The 20,113-nt window shown below is 58.0% G+C and overlaps 1 protein-coding gene and 1 pseudogene across 1 annotated transcript; both read left to right on the top strand.

Annotated features, from left to right (window-relative positions):
• The first annotated feature begins 168 nt into the window (after positions 1–168).
• Positions 169–10,098, top strand: LOC125115083 (polyunsaturated fatty acid lipoxygenase ALOX15B-like). The gene is made up of 14 exons (XM_047758848.1): positions 169–438; positions 527–740; positions 977–1,058; positions 3,973–4,095; positions 4,247–4,350; positions 5,879–6,051; positions 6,271–6,417; positions 6,519–6,722; positions 7,730–7,816; positions 7,968–8,137; positions 8,307–8,428; positions 8,529–8,629; positions 8,724–8,894; positions 9,314–10,098. Exons 1-14 carry the CDS (start codon positions 292–294, stop codon positions 9,491–9,493), a joined length of 2,025 nt encoding a protein of 674 aa, XP_047614804.1. The 5' UTR covers positions 169–291; the 3' UTR covers positions 9,494–10,098.
• Positions 10,099–11,778: 1,680 nt separating this feature from the next.
• Positions 11,779–20,053, top strand: LOC125113903 (polyunsaturated fatty acid lipoxygenase ALOX15B-like; annotated as a pseudogene).
• Positions 20,054–20,113: the final 60 nt, after the last annotated feature.

Consider the following 20,113-nt stretch of genomic DNA (forward strand, 5'->3'; position numbering starts at 1 on the left):
GGATGCCAACTTTCTCTGGCCCTGTTCCCTCTCGCAAACTTCAGGACACCCCGTTCCTCACATCCCAGAGCCGCCCAGCCCCGACCTGCATCCCTCCCTTCCTGACTCTCAGCCCCGCCCCTCCCTGCCCTGAGCAGGGGCTTGCTTTTTAGGGCATCGACCGGCCGCTGTGGGAATTCAGTCTGGCAATCACCAGCCTTAAGTGACTGGGGCCTTGCCAGGGTGGGGCAGCTCATACCTGGAGTAGCTGCAATAGGACCAGCATTAGAGAGCCAGACTCCAGCTGTCACCATGGCTGAGTTCAGGGTGAGGGTGTCCACTGGAGAGGCCTTTGGGGCTGGCACGTGGGACAAAGTGTCTGTCAGCATCGTGGGGACCCGAGGAGCGACGCCCCCTCTGCCCCTGGACAGTCTGGGCAAGGAGTTCACGGCCGGCGCTGTGAGTGTGGAGCGGCGGGGGGCGGAGGAGGGAGCGGGAGGGACGGACTTTGGTCTCGGACACTGACCATCACCCCCCACCCCCGCAGGAGGAGGACTTCAAGGTGACGGCCCCCCAGGACGTGGGCCCTGTGCTGCTGCTGCGTGTGCACAAGGCGCCCCCGGACCTGCTCCGGCCCTTGGTCTCCGACGCCTGGTTCTGCCGCTGGTTGCAGCTCACGCCGCCCCAGGGCGCCCCCCTCCGCTTCCCCTGCTACCAGTGGCTGGAGGGCGCAGGGACCGTGCTGCTGCAAGAGGGGACAGGTGAGGAGGAGACCGGAGGGAGAAGGGGGTGCCAGTGAATGGCAGTGGAGAGGTGAACTGGTGCGGCCCCAGGGAAGGGACAGGGGAGGGGGAGGTGGCAGTCTGGTGTGGGAGAAACTGTACTTACACGGGGGCAGGGGACCTAACAAGGGGGGCTCGAGAGAGATGGAGAGTGGGTGGGGCCAGAGGTCAGGGGGGTGTCTGTACCCTCCCCACCCGCTCGGTTCCTCCCACAGCGAAGATTTCCTGGAAAGACCAGCACCCTACACTCCAGAAACAGCGCCAGGACGAGCTGCGGGCCAAGCAAGAGGCGCACCGGTGAGCAGTGGGCTGCGGGTGGCAGGGCGGGGACGTTGCTCTCGACAAGGAGGGGCAGCCGGGGAGGGGGGGGAAGGGGGCGCTGTGACGCTGCTGCCTAAAAGTCCCAGCCTGGTCCTCTCTCATTTCTGATCACAGCATGACGCGGAACTCACTAGAAATGCAAATTCTCAGACCTGCTGAATCAGATACCAAGCATAGGAGGCGGGGGGGGGGGGGGGGGGGGGGGGGGTTGTTTTTAATGTGGAAGTTCCTGGGACAGGGATCCTTTTAACCTACTATTGGTGTTTTAAAGTTGAAGTATAGTTGATTGACAATATTGTGTTAATTTCATGGGTCCAGTTTAGCAATCTGAGGTTTTTGTTGGCTTGCAGATTATATTCCCTGATAAATTCTTATCAGATGTTGGGTGTAATTCCCCGGGGCCCTACAATAATCCTTGTTCCCTGTTGCTAGCAGTAGTGTTTGAACAAGCCTTGCACGTGACTCATGCTCACTCAAGTTTGAAACCCATTACTCAGTGTCTGGCTCTTGAGTCTTTCTTGCCCTGGTGCTTTTCAAATACCAACTTTGCATCTTCCTGGAAAGAGAAGCAGAACTGGAAATACACCACCCCAAGGCAGAGGAAACATCCTCCTCTGGGCAGGGGGTGAGAGGGGATGGGGCTCTTTCTCTAGTCTGCACTCAGTGTTGGCGGAGGCCCCCCTGGCAGAGAGCTAAGGCCGCAGAGGAGCTGGGGTCACTGGCGAGGACTCCTGAGACAGAAAGCCAGGCATTCAGGAGCAGATTCTCTAAAGGTCATGATCTGGCCAACTGGGCTGCTATCTGAAGCCCAGGCTGCAGGCTTTTGCTCCAGGTCTCTGGGGGTGCAGCAGCTGCAGGCTCCTTTGGCTCCTGGTGATCCCACATGTGTTTTGAATTATATCCCCAAGAAAACCATCACGCCAAATCTGCCAGCAACAGCCGCAGAGGAGGCAACAGATGGAGGGAACTGTGTAGAGTGACCTGTCTTCCTTTCTTGCCAAAACAAAGACCGAGGGAGTTTCCTTGTGGTGCAGCAGGTTAAGGATCCAGGGTTGTCACTGCAGCGACTTGGCTCACTGCTGGGGCTCAGGTTCGACCCCTGGCCCAGGAACTTCCATATGCCATAGGCACAGCCAGAAAAAAGAAAAAAAAAAAAAAAAAAGGGCACAGAAGTCAGAATACACAGACAAAGGAGCAATGAAATCTTAGGCAAATTATTTAACCTTTTTGATCCTTATTTCCTTTGGCAAAAGAAATTAAGGCTATCAATCTAATCTGTGCTATTAGGAAGGGCAAACGAGAAAGTGGTTAAGAGTGAAGCTTGTCGGCTACCAAGCCCTGCACAAATGTGTACTCTTCTTAATGTCTCTGTTACCTCTGCTCCAGCCGGCTAGGCCCTCAGTACTGAAAGTGAGGTCTTGGATCCACAGGGTCAGCATCACCTGGAGGCTTGTGAGAAATGCAGGGTCTTGGGCCCCATCCACCCCGGACCTACGACATCAGAATCTGCATTTTTCCAAGATCCTGGGAAGGGACTTCTTTTCTCTCTCTCTCTTTTTTTTTTTTTTTTTTTTTCCTTTTTAGGGTGCCGTCCGCGGCATATGGAAGTTCCCAGGCTAGGGGTCGAATCAGAGCTGCAGCTGCCAGCCTACACCGCAGCTCACGGCAACACCAGATCCTTAACCCACTGAGCTAGGCCAGGGATCGAACCAGCATCCTCATGGATCCTAGTCAGGTTCATTAACCACTGAGCCGGCAACTGCAGGACCGAATTTTTGTTTGAGGAGCAGAGTTTGGCCACCACCTGGTGGCAGTGTACTTTAATTGCAAATGGTTCTTTGAAGTTGCCTGTTCAGACCCAAAGGTAACAATTGAATGAACCAAAGAATCAGTGAGTGGGGGAATGAAAGGGTGACTGGCTGGGGGGGTCCTCAGTTTTTCAGGGACAGGATTTTACTATTTGACCCAGAGGTCTTCAGGATGTGTTGCTTGCTGGGTAAAGAGATTTAGAGATGCTCTGGGCCAGGTTAGAGTAAATTTCTGGGCTCCCCAAGCCCTGGAGGCTGGAGGGCTCTCCTTGGGATGGCTGCCAAAAGCAACTGACAACCTCGTGCCTGCCCGCCTCTGGGAGATGCATCTGTTTTTGTCAGGAATTTTGTGGTTGCGAGAACGAAAATAGACTCCAACCAGCAGACAGAAAAAAAAAAAAAAAAAAAACAGAGTGTCAGTAGCTCACAGAGGCATTCACGGAAGTGAGGGCTGGAAGTGTAGCCAGATCTCACAGGCCAGAAGCCAAGGTGACTCTCTGCCTGTCTCTGGAGCCTCCTAGATATATCTCTCTCTGTCTCTCTCTGTCTCTCTCTGTCTCTCTGTCTCTGTCTCTCTGTCTCTGTCTCTCTGTCTCTGTCTCTGTCTCTCTCTCTCTCTCTCTGTCTCTCTCTCTCTCTCTGTCTCTCTCTGTCTCTCTCTCTGTCTCTCTCTCTGTCTCTCTCTCTCTCTCTCTCCAGAACAGCTTTCTTTGATTCCTGATGCGCCCAGTAGAAAATGGCCATGACTAGCAGCCCCTATGTTTCCATGTTACAATCCCGATATCCAGAGACAGCCTCTGGTCCAGCCCCCATCTCCCGGTCCCTGGAAAGGATTCTGATTGGCCCAGCGCCAGCCAGGTTGCCCAGCCCTGGACCAATCAAGTGACCAGGGGAGAGGTCTCCGTGTGGGAACATGGCAGCGCCCCCTGCCGCCCTGTGGGTGGCGGAGGATGGAGCCCAGGAAGGCTGCTGCTTCTGCAAACGCAAGAGGGCTCGTCCTGATGGGGGGCTGCCACGCCCTCTCCCTCGCCAGCGGTCGCCCCGAGGCTTCTCACCGACTGCCTTCCTGCTCTTCCCTCCAGCTGGAAGACTTACCTCCCGGGCTGGCCTCGCTGCCTGGACGAGGAGACGGTGAAAACCCTGAACCTCAACATCAAATACTCTGTGGCCAAGAACACCACCTTCTACCTGCGAGGCAGCTCTGCGTGAGGACGCCCACCCTCTCCTGCCCCTGCCCTCGGATGCCCTGGCTTCTCCCCCTCACTCGGCTCCCCCACCATCGGGGATGAGGCCGGCAGGGGAGGCTCTCCTGGGGCCTCATGCCTCCCCCTCGCCACCCTTCCTGTCTCCTGGCAGGGCGGTGGAGCTGAAACTCAAGGGGCTGCTGGGTCGCAAGGGGCTCTGGCGGAGCCTGAAGGAGATGAGAAGGGTCTTCAGCTTCCGGAAGACGCCAGCCGTTGGTGAGGAGCTCGAGCGGTGGCCCCAGACGCCCTCCCTGGGGCATCGGCTCTCAGAATACCGGCAGGAGTCTCAGAAAACCCAGCCCCAGTTCACGGTGGGGGGGCCCTGGGCAGGCCCCTGACCCTCGCTTACGTCCTCCTTAGACACAAAAGAGGACGTTACTGGGGGCAGCCCTTGGCCCCTACTGCCTTTTAACGCACCAGACACTGTGGGCTGCTTCCCGTCAGACACTGGGTTAGGGGCTGCGGGCATAGTCTGGGTCCACGCAAGGCTCCCAGGTGAGAGGGCAAGTTGACATTGGGCTCGAAATCAAATAGTTTCTTTTTCTTTTATTTATTTATTTATTTATTTTGGATATTTTAGGGCCACACCCACGGCATATGGAGGTTCCCAGCCTAGGGGTCGAATCGGAACTGTAGGCACTGGCCTACACCACAGCCACAGCAACGCGGGGTCCAAGCCCCGTCTGCAACCTACACCAGAGTGCACAGCAATGCTCACAGATTCTTAACTCACTGAGCGAGGCCGGGGATCGAACCTGCATCCTCGTGGATCCTAGTTGAGTTCGTTAACCGCTGAGCCATGAAGGGAACTCCCAAGAGTGAGATTCACTTGTGAAATGTGTGCATAGGCTTGAGGCAGAGTGTGTAAAAGCGGGACCTGGCCTGGCCCCCGCGGAGCTCTCTGTGAAGGTGACTTCCATGCTGGGACTTCAAAGTTGGTATGCAGAGCGCCAGGCGTGGTGTGGTGGGGGGGCAGAGGACACTTCAGGGGGTAGATCCTGGGAAGGCCCTGAAGATGGACGGAGTGGAGACTTCTTCTGGGGATCGGGGCGGGGGGAGGCCACTGTGGCCAAAGCGGGTATTGAGCAGGGGAAGGAAGACAGGAGCTGAAGCCGGAGAGGTGTACGGACTCCAGGCCATGCAGGACTGTGGAGGCCTTGGCAGGAGCTCAGGCCTTGCCTTAGTGTGATGAGAGGCTTCAACAGGGTGCCAGCTGGGAAGTAATGTGACCAGATGTGTTCTGGGGTCGGGGGGGGGTGGGGAGCTGTTAGGGGACAAGTGTGGAAGCAGGAGGACCAGTTATGAGGTGGTCGGTGTGGTTGGCAGAGGATGGAAGCCTCAGCAAGGCAGTGAAGCAAGAGCTACTGAGGATGGAGGGACTTGATGGGGGGGCGGGGGGGAGGAGATGCTGGGAGGTCCCCAGGCTCTGCCACGGGTGATCCGGTGGATGGAGGTACCATTCCCGGGATGCCAGGCGATGGGGAGGGGGCTGGGCTGGAGGAGGAGCCCATGTCCAGCCTTGGATATACTGTGTTTGAGTCATGGGGTTGGGGATGGCAGGGAGACAGTGAGACAGGTGGGCTGGAGACAGATTAGTTGTTTGCTAAACAGAAGCCAAGGTCACCGTGAGAAGAGAGGGGAAGACAGGATGAATCCCAGAGAAGCTTCACCATGACGCTCAGGGGGAGACCCCCGGGGCCTGGGGTGACTGGTTCCTCCCCTGCCCTTCCCCCCACCCCCGCAGAGTACGTGTTCCAGCACTGGCAGGAGGACGCCTTCTTTGGCTACCAGTTCCTGAATGGCCTCAACCCGGTCCTGATCCGCCGCTGTCGCTACCTCCCAGAGAACTTCCCTGTCACGGATGCCATGGTGGCCCCTGTGTTGGGCCCCGGGACCAGTCTGCAGGCTGAGCTGGAGGTGAGAGATGCAGGGGTCCCGGCTCTGCACAGCCCCTCTCCGGGCCCTTCCCCCACCGGAGAGGAACAGCGCTCACCTTTGTCAAGCACCCAGTCGCTGTGTGTTCCCTGCCAAGAACACCCTCTCCCATGCCCACTCTCTTCCTAGCCCTGAATCCTCTGCCTCCCGCCACCACCTTCTGCCTTTAGAAAGCCCCAGCTCCCCTTTTCTCTCCCGCAGAAGGGGTCCATCTTCCTGGTGGATCACGGCATCCTCTCTGGCGTCCGCACCAATGTCGTGAATGGGAAGCCTCAGTTCTCCGCGGCCCCAATGACCCTGCTGTACCAGAGCCCGGGGAGTGGGCCCCTGCTGCCACTTGCCATCCAGGTCAGCGGCTGGGCGAGGGCAAGGCAGGGGCCGGGAGAGGGCTGACGGAGTGCTTGGCACGGGCCCTCAAGTCTGCCTCTCCCCACTGGCTCCTCCTGTAGCTCAGCCAGACCCCCGGGCCTGACAGCCCCATCTTCCTGCCCAGCGACGACAAGTGGGACTGGCTGCTGGCCAAGACGTGGGTGCGAAATGCCGAGTTCTCCGTCCACGAGGCCCTCACGCACCTGTTACACGGGCATCTGGTGGCGGAGGTCTTCAGCCTGGCTACGCTGCGCCAGCTGCCCCACTGCCACCCGCTCTTCAAGGTCAGTGGCTCCGCAAGATGGCCCAGACTGTGCCCCAAGCCTGCAGGTCCCTGCACCTTGCCTGCCCCTTGGGCTGCCCCTTCCACGCAGCCCATCCCCACGTGACCTTTCCTCCCAGGCCGGCAGCGCCTCCCTGCACCATTCCCCCGAAAGCCTGCTTTCCAGCAGGCCCTGAGCAAGGAAGGGGTGACGGGGATGGGGGTGAGAGAGGCGACCGCGTGCAAGAAGAGCAGGCTCTGCCCCCAGACAGATTCCCTTCCTGAGGGGGGGGCTCAGGCCAAAGCCATCACAGAAGCCAGCTCCTCAGAAAGGAGCCACCTGGGGTTGACAGATGCCAAAGTGTGAACATGGCTTTGACCCACAGCTGCAGGGGGGAGGAGCCCTGGGAGGAAGGCCTGTGTCTCGGGGTGGGCTCGGCTAATCCTTCAGATGGCCCAGATTCATTTCCCCCAGGGACTGGGTGCACATCCTCTGTGAGGTGGGGTTTCCCTGGTGGGGGGGTCCATGGCTTCTCAGCTTTTCTGATTCTTGCTTAGTCTTCTGGGTCCTGGATGCAGGCCTTACTCTTTCCTCTTCAATCCAGGCTGATTCATGCTAACCATCTGCAGCTCCCAGGGCCTGGCCCTCCGAGGTGGGCTCTGGGGGACGGTTCCCCATGGCCAGGCCCACAGGCCTGGTTTTCCAGGTGCTTGGCCTACCCAGGCCTTAAGACATCACAGGGTGCCAGAGCTGGAGGGGTACAGAGTGCCCACCCAGATCAGCCTTTCATCTGCCCAGTGATCGAAGAGCAGAAGGCGCATGCCCGAGGCCACAGAGCGAGAAGCTGCGGGACCCCAGCACCATCCCCGTCACTGGCCTTGGAGGCCTGATCCCTGTCTCAAGCCACCCCCTTGTCCCTGTCATCTCTTTCCATGAGCGATTTAGAGCACCGGGCACCTCTGTGGGGGTAGGTCTGGGGCCAGAGAGACCCAGGCTTCACCGCGCTCTGCCTCCTCCGGTCCTTACAGCTGCTGATCCCACACACACGGTACACGCTACACATCAACACGCTGGCCCGCGAGCTGCTCATCAGCCCTGGGCAGGTGGTGGACAGAGTAAGCACTGCCTTAGAGCGGGCGGGGATGGGGTACTCCCTCAGGATGAAGAGTCTGGAGTCCTGGGGTGGGAGCGGCCCTCTCTCCCCCACCAGCACTCCCTCCTGCTTCTGGGGCAAGGCCTCTGGCACCCAGGAGTCCCGTCTCCCAGTCCACAGGCCTTGGCATTGGAGGCTTCTCTGAGCTGATACAGAGGAACATGGAACAGCTGAACTATTCCACCCTGTGTCTGCCCGAGGATATCCGGGCCCGAGGCGTTGAAGACATCCCAGGCTACCACTACCGGGATGATGGCCTGAAGATCTGGGGTGCAGTGGAGCGGTGAGGGGGCCAGCCTCGGAGAGCTGGGGTCTGGGTGGGGACAGGCAGGAAGACCGGGAAGGAGAAAGCAGGCCTAGGGCAGCGCCCCTCACGGCACTGAGATTGGGCAGGGGCGCTCCTCAGAGAGAGTGGGCTTGATGGTTGGGATGGAACCCCGTGCACCTTGCAGCTTCGTCTCCGAAATAATCGGCATCTACTACCCGAGCGATGAGTCCGTCCGCGATGACAGTGAACTCCAGGCCTGGGTGTGGGAGATCTTCTCCGAGGGCTTCCTAGGCCGGGAGAGCTCAGGTAGGGAGACCCCAGTTCTCAGGTCCTACCTCCAGGCCTCGGCGGCAGCACTGTCTTCAGGACGCTGGTAGCTCCATTCCCAACCCAACTCGCCCTGCAGGTATACCCTCCTCCCTGGGGACAAGGGAAGCCCTGATACAGTATGTCACCATGGTGATATTCACCTGCTCCGCCAAGCATTCTTCTGTCAGCGCAGGGCAGGTGAGAAGGGTCCGTGGCAGGGTGGCGGGATGGAGCGGGGGTGCGGGGGGGGGGGGCGGCTCTCTCACCCTCACTCTGCCCTCTCCGCCTTCAGTTTGACTTAGGTGCCTGGCTGCCCAACCTGCCGCCCACCATGCAGCTGCCACCGCCCACCTCCAAAGGCCAGGCAAAGCCAGAGGGGTTCATAGCCACCCTCTCACCAGTCAATGCCACCTGTGATGTCGTCATTACCCTCTGGGTGCTGAGCAAGGAGCCTGGAGACCGAGTGAGTGTGGGGCTGAGAGCCAGGCCAGGTCTGGGATAAGGGATCTGTTGCTCACCCACCCAGATTGCACTCTGCCCTCAGCCTCCCCGCACCCCACCCCCACCCCCCGCCGCCGCCGAACCTTCCCATTGGACACGCAGGCGTTGGACATCTCACAGGGAGGGTCAGATGGCCACATGAGATGGTGCAGGGTCACCCTTAGCTGCAAGGGCAACGTATGATACGTTCCATGGTGGGCGTCCCCTTTAAAACTCTGAGTTTTCATCCGCGGAGTTGCCTTCAAGAATCTTCACTGTCCGGGGGGAGGGGGCATGGATGAGGCTCAGCTAGAGGCTGCTTCAGGGCGCCCAGGGTGGATGGCTAAGGCGGCGCCCAGCTGCACAGCGACCCCTTCACCCAACCTTGGTTTTGGTTCCCAGCGGCCCCTGGGCACCTACCCAGACGAGCACTTTATAGAAGACGCCCCGCGCCAGAGCATCGCCGCCTTCCAGGACCGCCTGGCCCAGATCTCACGAGACATCCGCGAGCGGAACCAGGGACTCGCGCTGCCCTACACCTACCTGGACCCTCCCGTCATCGAGAACAGCGTCTCCATCTAGGCCCCCTGGAGAACAGGGCTCCACGTGGCATCCCTTTGACTCCATCGTCTGAGTAACTGCCACCCAGAGAAAAGGACTCCCCAGAAAACCAGGCCTCCATCCCTGCCTCTCTAGGCCTGGTGCACCCCGCCCTCCCCACATACAACAAAACAGAAACGACAAATCAGAAAGAAAAACAAAAACAAAAAAACAGAACCTCATGGAATGGCACCGCTATGCCTTTTGAAGACTCCAAGACCCAAAGTGCCTGCACTCCCACAGCCCCCTGGAAGGGTACCCTGGGGGGGACACGGTCCGCCCCTGACCCCTCTGACCATAGCCGATGGGACCTAACCGTCACCTGACTCAAGGGCAGGCCTCCTGCAGACTGTCCCCAACACGAGGAGTGGCTGGCCTGAAAACTGCCCAACAGCTTGATGGTGACCTTGGGTCCCAGCTTTAAAATGAATAACCCGCTGACAAAGTGCCAGCCGAAGCAGAGGGGGAGGAGGACACACTGCCCAGATCCTGCAGGCAGTGCCCACACATGCTTTCTAAAGTATGTGTCCCAGAGTTGGATGAAAGCTTTGCTTATTATAAAACCTATAAAACCAATCATTTCCAGAGACTTGGGCAATATTGTATCATTAATCACACTTTGCCTTCTAGAGTCAATCCTCAGTGATAGAATTCCAACATGTCATAGGCATTTTTTTTTTCTTTTTGCCATTTCTTGGGCCGCTCCTACGACATAGGGAGGTTCCCAGGCTAGGAGTCCAATCATAGCTGTAGCCACCAGCCTACGCCAGCCACAGCAACTCGGGATCCGAGCCGCGTCTGCAACCTACACCACAGCTCACGGCAACGCCGGATCCTTAACCCACTGAGCCAGGCCAGGGACCGAACCTGCAACCTCATGGTTCCTAGTCGGATTCGTTAACCACTGAGCCACGACAGGAACTCCATCATAGGCATTCTTTAATTTTGTTTTGTTTTACCTCGTTCTGACTCAACATTCGTTAAGGCCAAAAATGTCCCCTTGAATTCACCTGATTTCCATCTCCCTCTCAAATTGCAAGTATCAGAGCTTTGGTTTTTCAGTTTCACTAATTTTTATAAAACAATGTGGAGAGGTGCAATATATATTTGATAACTGCACAGACACGGCTATTGAAATAAATAGAACAATGCTGAAGAAAGGGCCACACTGTTCAGCAAGCAGCACTGAACTGTTCATTTTTTTTTTTGGCTGTGCCCATGGCATGTGGAAGTTCCCAAGCTAGGCATCGAACCCGATATGGAGATTCAGTGTAACTCAGAATGATTCAGAGATAGATAGCTGTCTAAGCTAACCGAAGGAGTTTCTGGAAAAGAAACTGCATGCCCTGAGGAATTAAAGAGAGGATTAAACCAAGTAAAACATAGTCCTTGGGAAGGACTGATTACCCAGAAGCTCTGGGCACAGGAATCAATGGACATTCAGGCACTGCCTTCAGAAAGGTGAAGCTCCTACCAGGCTTGTCCTCTAGGTATTTGCCCCAATATTCAAATTCCAGGAGTTCCCATCACGGCACAGCGGAAACGAATCCAACTGGGAACCATGAGGTTGCGGGTTTGGTCCCTGGCCTCTCTCAGTGGGTTAAGGATCCAGTGTTGCCGTGAGCTGTGGTGTAGGTTGCAGTTGTGACTTAGATGTTATGTTGTGTTGCTGTGGCTGTGGTGTAGGCCAGCAGCCACAGCTCTGATTCGACAACTAGCCTGGGAACCTCCATATGCCGTGGGAGCGGCCCAAGAAAGTGACAAAAAGACAGAAAAAAAAAAAAAAAATGGAGAGAGAGCCGGGCTGGTGGGGGAGGGCAAGGGGTGACTCAACGTAAGCTTCTCAGAGTGATTTACAGCGACATCCACTCCAGCGCAGCGTGGACAGGGCGGAGGCCAAGAGAAGGCGGGGCCCGCACCGGGAAGGGCGGAGTCACTGGGAGGGGGCGGAGTCACCTGGAGAAGCCAAAAGCAGACCCCGGTGCGGGGAGTTAGAAGCCAGCCCAGGATACAGCGAGGGAAGCTGAGCTGAGACTGCAGGTTCGGGGTGAGGGCCTGGGTGGCTGGGAGGTGCTGGGCGAGTCGCGGGGTCGCGCAGCGCCCGGGGCGGGGGGGCAGCGCCTGTCAGGGCCCAGGCCACCGGGACCCCACCTGGCGCACGCGGGTCCCTGCAGAACCGCTGGCCACACCGCCCCCAAGGCTCTCAATCCCGCATCCAGCCAGCCCTACCTCCTCTCCTGCTGCACCTCGCACTCTTGACGGCAGTCATGGGCAAGTACTGGGTGCTTGTGGCCACTGGCACCTCTGGGCTCCGGGACTTGGGATAACGTGTCAGTGAGCCGAGTGGGACCCTCGGGCAAGAGCCCCGCCCTGCAGCTGGACAACTTCGGGAAGGACTTCCGCCGGGGCCTCCTCCCAACCCCCCACGAGCCTTCTCCCTCTCTCCTCCCCCCAGGAAAAGGACTTCGAGGTGACACCCCCCCGGGACGTGGGCCCGGTGCTGCTGCTGCGCGTGCACAAGGCGCCCCTCTAGCTGCCCCTTCCACTTGGGACGCCTGGTTCTGCCGCTGGTTGCAGCTCACGCCGCCCCGGGGCGCCCCCCTCCTCTTCCCCTGCTAGCAGTGGCTGGAGGGTGCGGGGAGCTTGGTTTTGCGGGAGGGGACAGGTGAGGGGCGGGGGGGACAGTCTGGATGGAAGCTAGCGTGGTCGAGGAGGAGGGCCGGGGAGGGAGGCCAGTGGTGCACTGGCGTGGCCACTGAGTGGGAGGGAGGCAGAAGAGGGGAGACCACCTTAGAGTGACAGCAGGTGCACCAGAAGGAGGGGGAAGCATGGTTGGGAGAAATTAGACTTATTGATTGGACCTGATGGAAGGAGAGGTTCCCATGAGAGCATCAGGTGTAATGAGTGGAGGAGGGAGGGGCTGGTGGGAAAAGACCGGGGCTGTGAAGCAGAGGCGGAGAGGCAGGCAACCAGGGCCCCTCAGAGGAGAGGGGTGGAAATGGCCAGCACCCCGCTTCTCTTCTAGCTCTGCTCTTTGACCCCCTACTGGCACTGGCTCTTGAGCAGGGGTCAGTGACTGGGAGGGAACAGACGGTGGCTTGCTGAGGCTCGGTCTGCCTGGCGTGGGAGCAGGAGCAGGAGCAGCGGCTTTTCCAATCCATCAGGAAAGAGGTGAAACAGACCAAGGGGCCAGCTGATGCTCCAGCGCAGCGATGTCCCACCCCAGGTCTGAGGAGAGGAGGGGGAGAGGCTGGGGTGCTGAGGGTTGAGGCCAGGCCCCCCTCTCACTCCTTCCCTCCCGCAGCCAAAGTCATCTGGCAGGACAGCCACCCTCTGCTCTGTGCCCAGCGCCAGGCAGAGATTAAGGAGAGGCAGCAGAAATACCAGTGAGCAGCTCAGGAGAACTTGGGGCAGGCACCCCCCTAGAATCCCGACTTCTTAGTTTTCTGGCAGCAAAGGGGCTCCCTTGCTCCTGCTTGCTGACCAAGAACAGTGCACGTGTGAGGAGCCCCAAGGCGAGGGAGAGCCCTCTCTCCTAAGCATCCAGTCCCAGAGCTCTCCCTGCACAACTAGGCTTGGGAGCCCAGCTCCTGTTCCCCTTTCCAGTCCTGAAGGGTGTGGTCCAGCCACTAGCACCTCACCCCTGTCTCCATCGCTGCCCTTTACAGGTGGAGTAAGTATTTCCCTGGGATACCCCACTGCCCGGATGCTGAAAACCTCAAGGAGCTGGATCCCAACCTGCGCTACTCCTTCACCAAAGGAATCACCCAGAACATCCATTTCATCTCCCTGTGAGCCGGCCTGCCCCACCCAACACCTCCCTAACTGCACCCCGCCTTCTCCCCAGGCCATCCTACTCTGTCTTTCTGCAGGAACATTGCTCTGAAGCTGAAGGGGCTGCTGGACACCCAGCAGCCCTGGAGGAGCCTGGACGAGATCCAACGCGGCTTCATCTCCCCCAGATCACCCGTGTCAGGTCTGGGATGTGAGGGCTGCCCTAGGACTTGCAGGACTAAGAAACAGGGAGCTAGAGACAGAACATTCTGGAGACCACAGACCTCATCCTGCACTGCTGCCTGATCCCTCCCCCCTGTTCCTCATGGAACCTCCTTTGTGCCCTGAGAAGGCACACTTTTTGTCACCTGGGGGGAGGTTGGCCTCTGTGTGGGAATGACAGGTGGCGGCGGCTGAAGGAGCCCCAGAGGATGCCTGTCCCAAATGTCCTCCCTCAGGATGGGTTAAGGGTCACTGTCCTCAGAGCCATTCTTGCTCATCAGGGCTTGAGCAAGAAAGGCCAGGAAGTAAGTTCTAAGAATTCCACTTTAGGAGTTCCCTGGTGGCCTAGCAGTTAAGGATTGTCACTGCTGTGGCTTGGGTTCAGTCCCTGGCCCAGGAACTTTCATATGCCTTGGGCACAGCAGCCAAAAAAAAAAAAAAAACCAAAAACCAAAACAAAAGCAAGAACTCCACTTCTTTGTCAAGGCAAGTATGTACTCTTCCAAGCCAAAGGCTCCATCTGCGGCATCTTTGAAAGCCTACCACCTCTGTCCTGTGGGTCTGTTTGCTGGTCACCCCCTCCCCTGACTTCATACCTACATCTTCAAACTGCCCCCAACACTGGGTTGTTCTGAACCGCTGGAAACACCTGTCCTGTGAATATCCTCAGCAATTAGGGGGGAAAAAATGGAAGCAGAAAAATTTTTTCCTTTCAGAAATACAGGCTTGAAAACCAAACTAAGTCAAAGGATTCAGGGATTCCCACTTGCCAATATCCTTGCCCCCGCCCCCCAGACACATTGTGGGTCCAACCATTCCTTCTGACCTACGTTTTAAACTGTGTATGTTGAACCCCAGTCCAAAACCACTAGCACTGGTGCCATACCCCGGGAGCGATGAAAACTCTCTCTCTGAAAGATCGTTCTAGTTGAACAAATTATCCAGACACTTCCTTAGCAAAGGTGCAAAAGAACAGGACATGGCCTTGGTGAGTGAGAAGGACCCTAGTAGTTCAGAGGCCAAGAAGGATGGGCTCTGCTGGTACTCAGCAACCCTCACTCTTCTGATCTTCTTACCAGAGCACCAGACGCATCCCCCCAAATGGGTGGTGCTCAGGGAGTCCGCTCCGGGGCAAATTCTTTTTTTTTTTTTTTTTCCAGGAGCACATCCAGGGCATAAAGAAGTTCCCAGGCTAGGGATCGAATCAGAGCTGCTACCAGCCTATACCACAGCCACAGCAACGCCAGATCCAAGCCACGTCTTCGACCTACACCGCAGTTCACGGCAATGCCAGATCCTTAACGCACTGAGCAGGGTCAGGGATCGAACCTGCATCCTCATGGATACTAGCCAGGTTCATTACCACTTAGCCACAAGGGGAATTCCTGAAGCTCAAATTCTGATCCCTTGCTTTCTGAGAAAGTACTCACTAGTAATGCCATTCCCCTTGCTGGTCCAGGAGTGACCATGCTGGGAAGCTGGAGACCTGGGTCCTCAGAGGGGTGGCAGTGCTGGAAGCAGGGGACAGCACCAGGGTGACCTTTTCCCCCCCACCCCCCCCACCCCCCCGCCGCAGAGTACGTGCTCGAGCACGGGCAGGAGGACGCCTTCTTCGCCTACCGGTTCCTGAACAGCCTCAACCCGGTCCTGATCCGCCGCTGTCGCTCTCTCCCAGAGAACTTCCCTGTCTTGGATTCCGTGGTGGCTCCTGTGCTGGGACCTGGGACCCGTCTGCAGGCTGAGCTGGAGGTGAGGGGTGCAGGGGTCTGGCCAACCTTCCCTCCCCTCCCAGTGCCTTCAGGAGCCCAGATGCCCCGGCTCCCTGTCCCCTCTGAGCCCTGCTCTTACACCCAGGCCCGGCTGCCTTTTGTCCACTCCCACTGCTTTCCATTCCTCCGAGTTGATGCCTTCTGCTCATCACGGGAGAGGGCCGTTGTTCTGTGGGGGCAAAGACTGCAGGGCTGAGTGGCAAAGGCTCTCTCCTGGTGCTTCACCAGGCTCTCTGCATCTGGCAGGACCCACAGCTCCGAAACTCCATTGTCATGGTCACTGAGGATGATGCCCTCCAGCTGGTCAGGCAAGTTTCCCTCCCTCTCTGGTCTACTGGGACGAGAGGTGCCCCAACCCCAGGAGTGTGCCTCCTGCCTCCCAGGGCACCCTCCACCAGCAGAGCTCCCTCCTCTTGCCATCTGTCCTTGAAGCTTGCACACTAGCCACGGCCCCAGTACCCCTGATACTCAGACAGGGGGTCCCTTTCTTTGATACCAGAAGGTGACTCTGGGCTGGAAGGTCCCACTGGATCCAGGGAATAAATACCAGCAGATGCAGAGTACCTCCCCCTCCCTCCCTGAGCTTCCCAGGACTGCACAGAGCTGTCCCCTCTCCAGCCCTTCTCCCCAACCTCTCCCCCCCCAGAGGGGCTCTCTGTACCTGGTGGACCACGCCATCCTCTCAGGCCTCCACTCTAGCGTCATTAACGGGTGGCCCCAGTTCATGGCACCCCCCTGACCCTGCTGCACCAGCGCCGTGATGGACCCCTGCTGCCCCTTGGCATCCAGGTCAGCAAGGCAGAGCCCCGGGGGTGGGCACAGGGAAGCCCATCATCCGCTCAGGAGAACAGAAAGGTTTGCCCCTCTGGATGCTTCTGTTCCAAGTGTTTTTGGTTTGTCTTTTCTAGGGCCGCATCCACAGCATATGGAGGTACCCAGGCTAGGGGTCTAATTGAAGCTACAGCTGCCGGCCTACGCTACAGACACATCAACACCAGATCCAAGCTGTGTCTGCAACCTACACCACAGCTCATGGCAATGCTGGATCCTTAACCCACTGAGCAGGGCCAGGGATCAAACCCGCAACCTCATGGTTCGTAGTCTGATTCGTTTCCACTGCGCCGCGACAGGAACTCCCTCCAAGTGTTAAACATCACGAATCATCTAATCCTACCCAGTCCCTGCCTTACACAACTGGGGACCCGTATGACTTTGCATTGGTACAAGAAACCCTCAGCTGGAATCTGCCACATGTGCCAACAAGGTGGCCTTGGATCACTTCCACTCTGCTTCCTCTCTTGTTGTACTAGAGGTGATATGATTGGAAACATTCATATGGCACTTAATGTGTGCCTGGCACTGTTCTTGGGACTTCAGCAGCATTAACTCATATCATACTCAGAAAAAGGGATTTTTTTTTTTTCTTTTTAGGGCCGCACATGCAGCATGTGGAAATTCCCAGGCTAAGGGTTGAATTGGAGCTACAGCTGCCAGCCTACACCACAGCCACACCTGTGGCTGGATCCTTATCCCACTGAGCGAGGCCAGGGATCAAACCTGCATCCTCTTGGAGACTAGCTAGGTTCATTACGGCTGAGCCACAGTGGGAACTCTGAGAAAGGGATTGTTATCATCAACCTTATTTTACAAAGGAAGCTGAGTCACAGAGAGGTTAATTAACTTTCCTGGGGACGCACAGCTGGTAAGGCAGTTGACCATGTGACTTGGCCCCACCAACATGGTGATGGGCCACACTTTCTGCAGCCAGTTTCTACCTGACACTCCCCCTCCCCTGCGCCCCCTACTTCAGAGCACTCAGATTCCTGCCCAGTGACTCAGCTGAGGACTGGCTCCCCCTGCCAAGACCTGGGTGCGGAATTCAGAGTTCCTGGTACACGAGATGGTCACACATCTGCTTTGAACTCACTTTGTGATGGAGGCCTGTTTTGTCTCCTTGCTGCCGCAGCTGCCCATGTGCCACCCCATCTTCAAGGTAGGGAGGACCCCCCACCCCCGCCCAGTGCCCCAGGGCCGTGGGGGAGCTGGGGCTGCCTCCTCCAACCTTGGACTCCAGTTCTCCCCGGCTGCTCATTCCTCATTTCCGCTATACCGTCTCCATCAACATCCAGGCCCGCACTGGCTTCTTTGCACCAGGAAAGCTCCTCGACCGGGTCAGGGCCCTGGGAGGCCTGGGATCCTGGTGGGTGGCAGAGGGGGGCCTGGCCTGGAAGGGGCTGAGGTTTGGTCCTGAGCCCCCTCGCTCCTGGCAGCAGTGGGCCCTCTGCTCAGTACAGGCGACGTCACTGGGACGGCTGGCCAGCCTGGAGCTGACGGCCAGAGGGCTGGAGGCTGTCACCTACTGCTCCCTCTGCCTGCCCCCCCAACTGGCTGACCGAGAGGATGAGGACCTGGTCCACTACGACTATCGAGACGATGCGCTCAGGATCTGGGCGGCCACTGAGAGGCGACGCCCCCCGGCACCCGAGGGCTCCCTGCCTCACCCTCAGCTGCTTCCCTGTTGGTGTGTTCTCCAGCCTCCCCCACCTCCTACCCCCACACGCTGCTGTCTCACAGCCCTTTCCTGCCTCCTGGTCTTCCTTCCCAGCTGTGTGACCTTGGGCCAGTCACTTCACCTCTCTGCGTCTGTTTCTTCCTCTGAAAGTGGGGCTAATAAGAGGTCTACCTCCTAGGTTATTATTAGGATTGAATGCAAAGCCCTGAGCACAGATCTCGGGGACTGGGACATGCTCTGGGGACATTGGCATTTACTACTATTCACCCCAAAGCTGGCCTCCACACCTCCAGACTTTCCTCTAGGTCTCCCTCCCTGGAGACCTCCTTGGCCTGTATCTCTGGCTTCCACCCTGGTGGCCAAGGGTTCTTGATGCCTGGCCTCCTTGTGGGTTTCCATTCCTGCTGTTACGCAGCCTCAGGACCTTCCTCAGGCCCTGGGGTCTAAGAAAGCTCTGCTCGCTGAGCCTCGTGTGGCTCTTCTTTGTCAACGTGGAGTGAAAGAGACAGGCAGCATCTCCCCCTCCCCACCCCGGAGTGTTCCCGAAATTTCCACTTTTCCTCCTCAGCACACATGGAGCCTAGGGAGGGCAGGCACCCCGATTCTGCCTCCTGCTATCCAAACGCTGACCGCCACCCCCCCCCGCCTCCAAGCCAGCTCATGCCCACCTCCCCTTGAAGTCCTCAGGGACCGCCCCCCTCACCCCCCGGTGAATATCCATAGCTGGCCCTGCCTCTGTTAAATCTCTTCTTAGCAATGGATCGCGAGCCCTGCCCTGGCTGGGGATGGATGCCGTGGTGAGCAAGGCCCAACGCTGCTCTTTTGGGAAACCACTGCGGGAGATGGACCCTACCAGCCCGGTCCCAACACAGAGGGGCCAGGTGTCTAATCCTTCCCTGAAGTGTGGAGTTCCCACTATGGCACAACAGGATGGGCAGCATCCCTGCCAGCACTGGGATGCAAGTTCAATCCCCAGCCTGGCACAGTGGGTTAAGGATCCAGCATTGCTACAGCTTCAGCGTAGGTTACAACTGCAGTTCAGATCCGATCTCTGGCCCAGGAACTCCATATGCCGCCAGGTGACAAAGAAAGAAAGGAAAGGAAGGAAGGAGGAAGGAATGAAACAATCCTTCCCTGTGCCTTGATGAGACACAGAAGACTGGACTTCAGATGCCTGCAGGGCCAGCGAGCAGGAAAGAGGGCGGGCAGAGATTGTGGCCAGTGGACCACTCATGCCAGTTGGATGACAGTGGCAACCCAGCTACGACTATAGCCAGAGCTTTAGATTTTTTGAAAGAAAGAGACATTTTCTAATATTTAAATGTTGGCCATTGATTCAACTGGAAGAAGAAACAAATACCCTTGGCAGCCGATCAGAACACATCTGCAAACCAGCAATGGCTCTCAGGGGCCCCTGGATTGCACCCCCTGGTGGAGACGCAAGCCTCCAGGTTTGAAGCTCAGCTGGGCGGTTCATACAATGTGTGGCTGGCCAATTTCCTTCTCTGGCCTCAGTTTCCTCCTTGTTGGGCAGCTGATTTCAGTGGCTTCCTCCAACTCATACCCCTGGGCAGCACAGGCTCCCAACGAGCATTCACCATGTACCCCTGGGTCCCCAACTTTGTGTCCGGCATCGTTGGCCTCTACTACCCCGACGACAGTGCCGTGAGCAGGGACTCGGAGCTGCAGGCCTGGTGCAGGGAGATCTTCCAGGAGGGATTTCTGAGCCGCACAAGCTCAGGTGAGGTGACTGTTCCTGCCTGCTCTCGGGACCCCTCCCCCAAGGGCAGTGGGCCTTGGGTTTCAGCTGCATTCCCTCCACCCCACCGCTATCCAGGGGTCCCTTCCAGCCTGGACAGCTGCGCCGGCCTCCTCGAGTATCTCACCACGGTCATCTTCAACTGCTCAGCTCAGCATGGGGCCGTCAACAGTGGCCAGGTGAGGATGCGTCAGACTTGGGGGGGACAGGGGAGGCAGCGGCGGGGGCGAGGGGGTGCGAGTCAGCTCACAGGAGGAGTGAGCTTAGCAGGAGCTCTGGCAACCCTGTGCTTCCTGAGTGGTGGGGGGCGGGGGGTGTGGGGGTCCAGTTTGATTTCAGTGCCTGGATGCCCAATGTTCCCACCACCATGCGGCTCCCCCCCGCCTACCTCTAAAGGCCGGACAAGCCTGCTGGTCTCACTCCCTGAGGTCAGTGCCACATGCCGCACCCTTGTGCTCTTCCAGGGCATCAGCGATGAAACCAAGGACATTGTAAGCAAGGCCTAGGCTGGGGATGGGGTGGGGTCCTCAGGTTCCAGGAGAGCAGGGAGGGTGCGGAAGAGCTCC

Source organism: Phacochoerus africanus, chromosome 14 (genome assembly GCF_016906955.1).
Source record: "Phacochoerus africanus isolate WHEZ1 chromosome 14, ROS_Pafr_v1, whole genome shotgun sequence".
NCBI lineage: Eukaryota > Metazoa > Chordata > Mammalia > Artiodactyla > Suidae > Phacochoerus > Phacochoerus africanus.

Bases quoted from the DNA above. Each gene is read 5' to 3' on its own strand.
- LOC125115083 (XM_047758848.1), top strand. From the start codon at position 292: ATGGCTGAGTTCAGGGTGAGGGTGTCCACTGGAGAGGCCTTTGGGGCT. The intron at 741-976 runs GTGAGGAGGAGA...TTCCTCCCACAG, and splicing joins GCTGCTGCAAGAGGGGACAG to CGAAGATTTCCTGGAAAGAC. The intron at 6,052-6,270 runs GTGAGAGATGCA...TCTCTCCCGCAG, and splicing joins GTCTGCAGGCTGAGCTGGAG to AAGGGGTCCATCTTCCTGGT.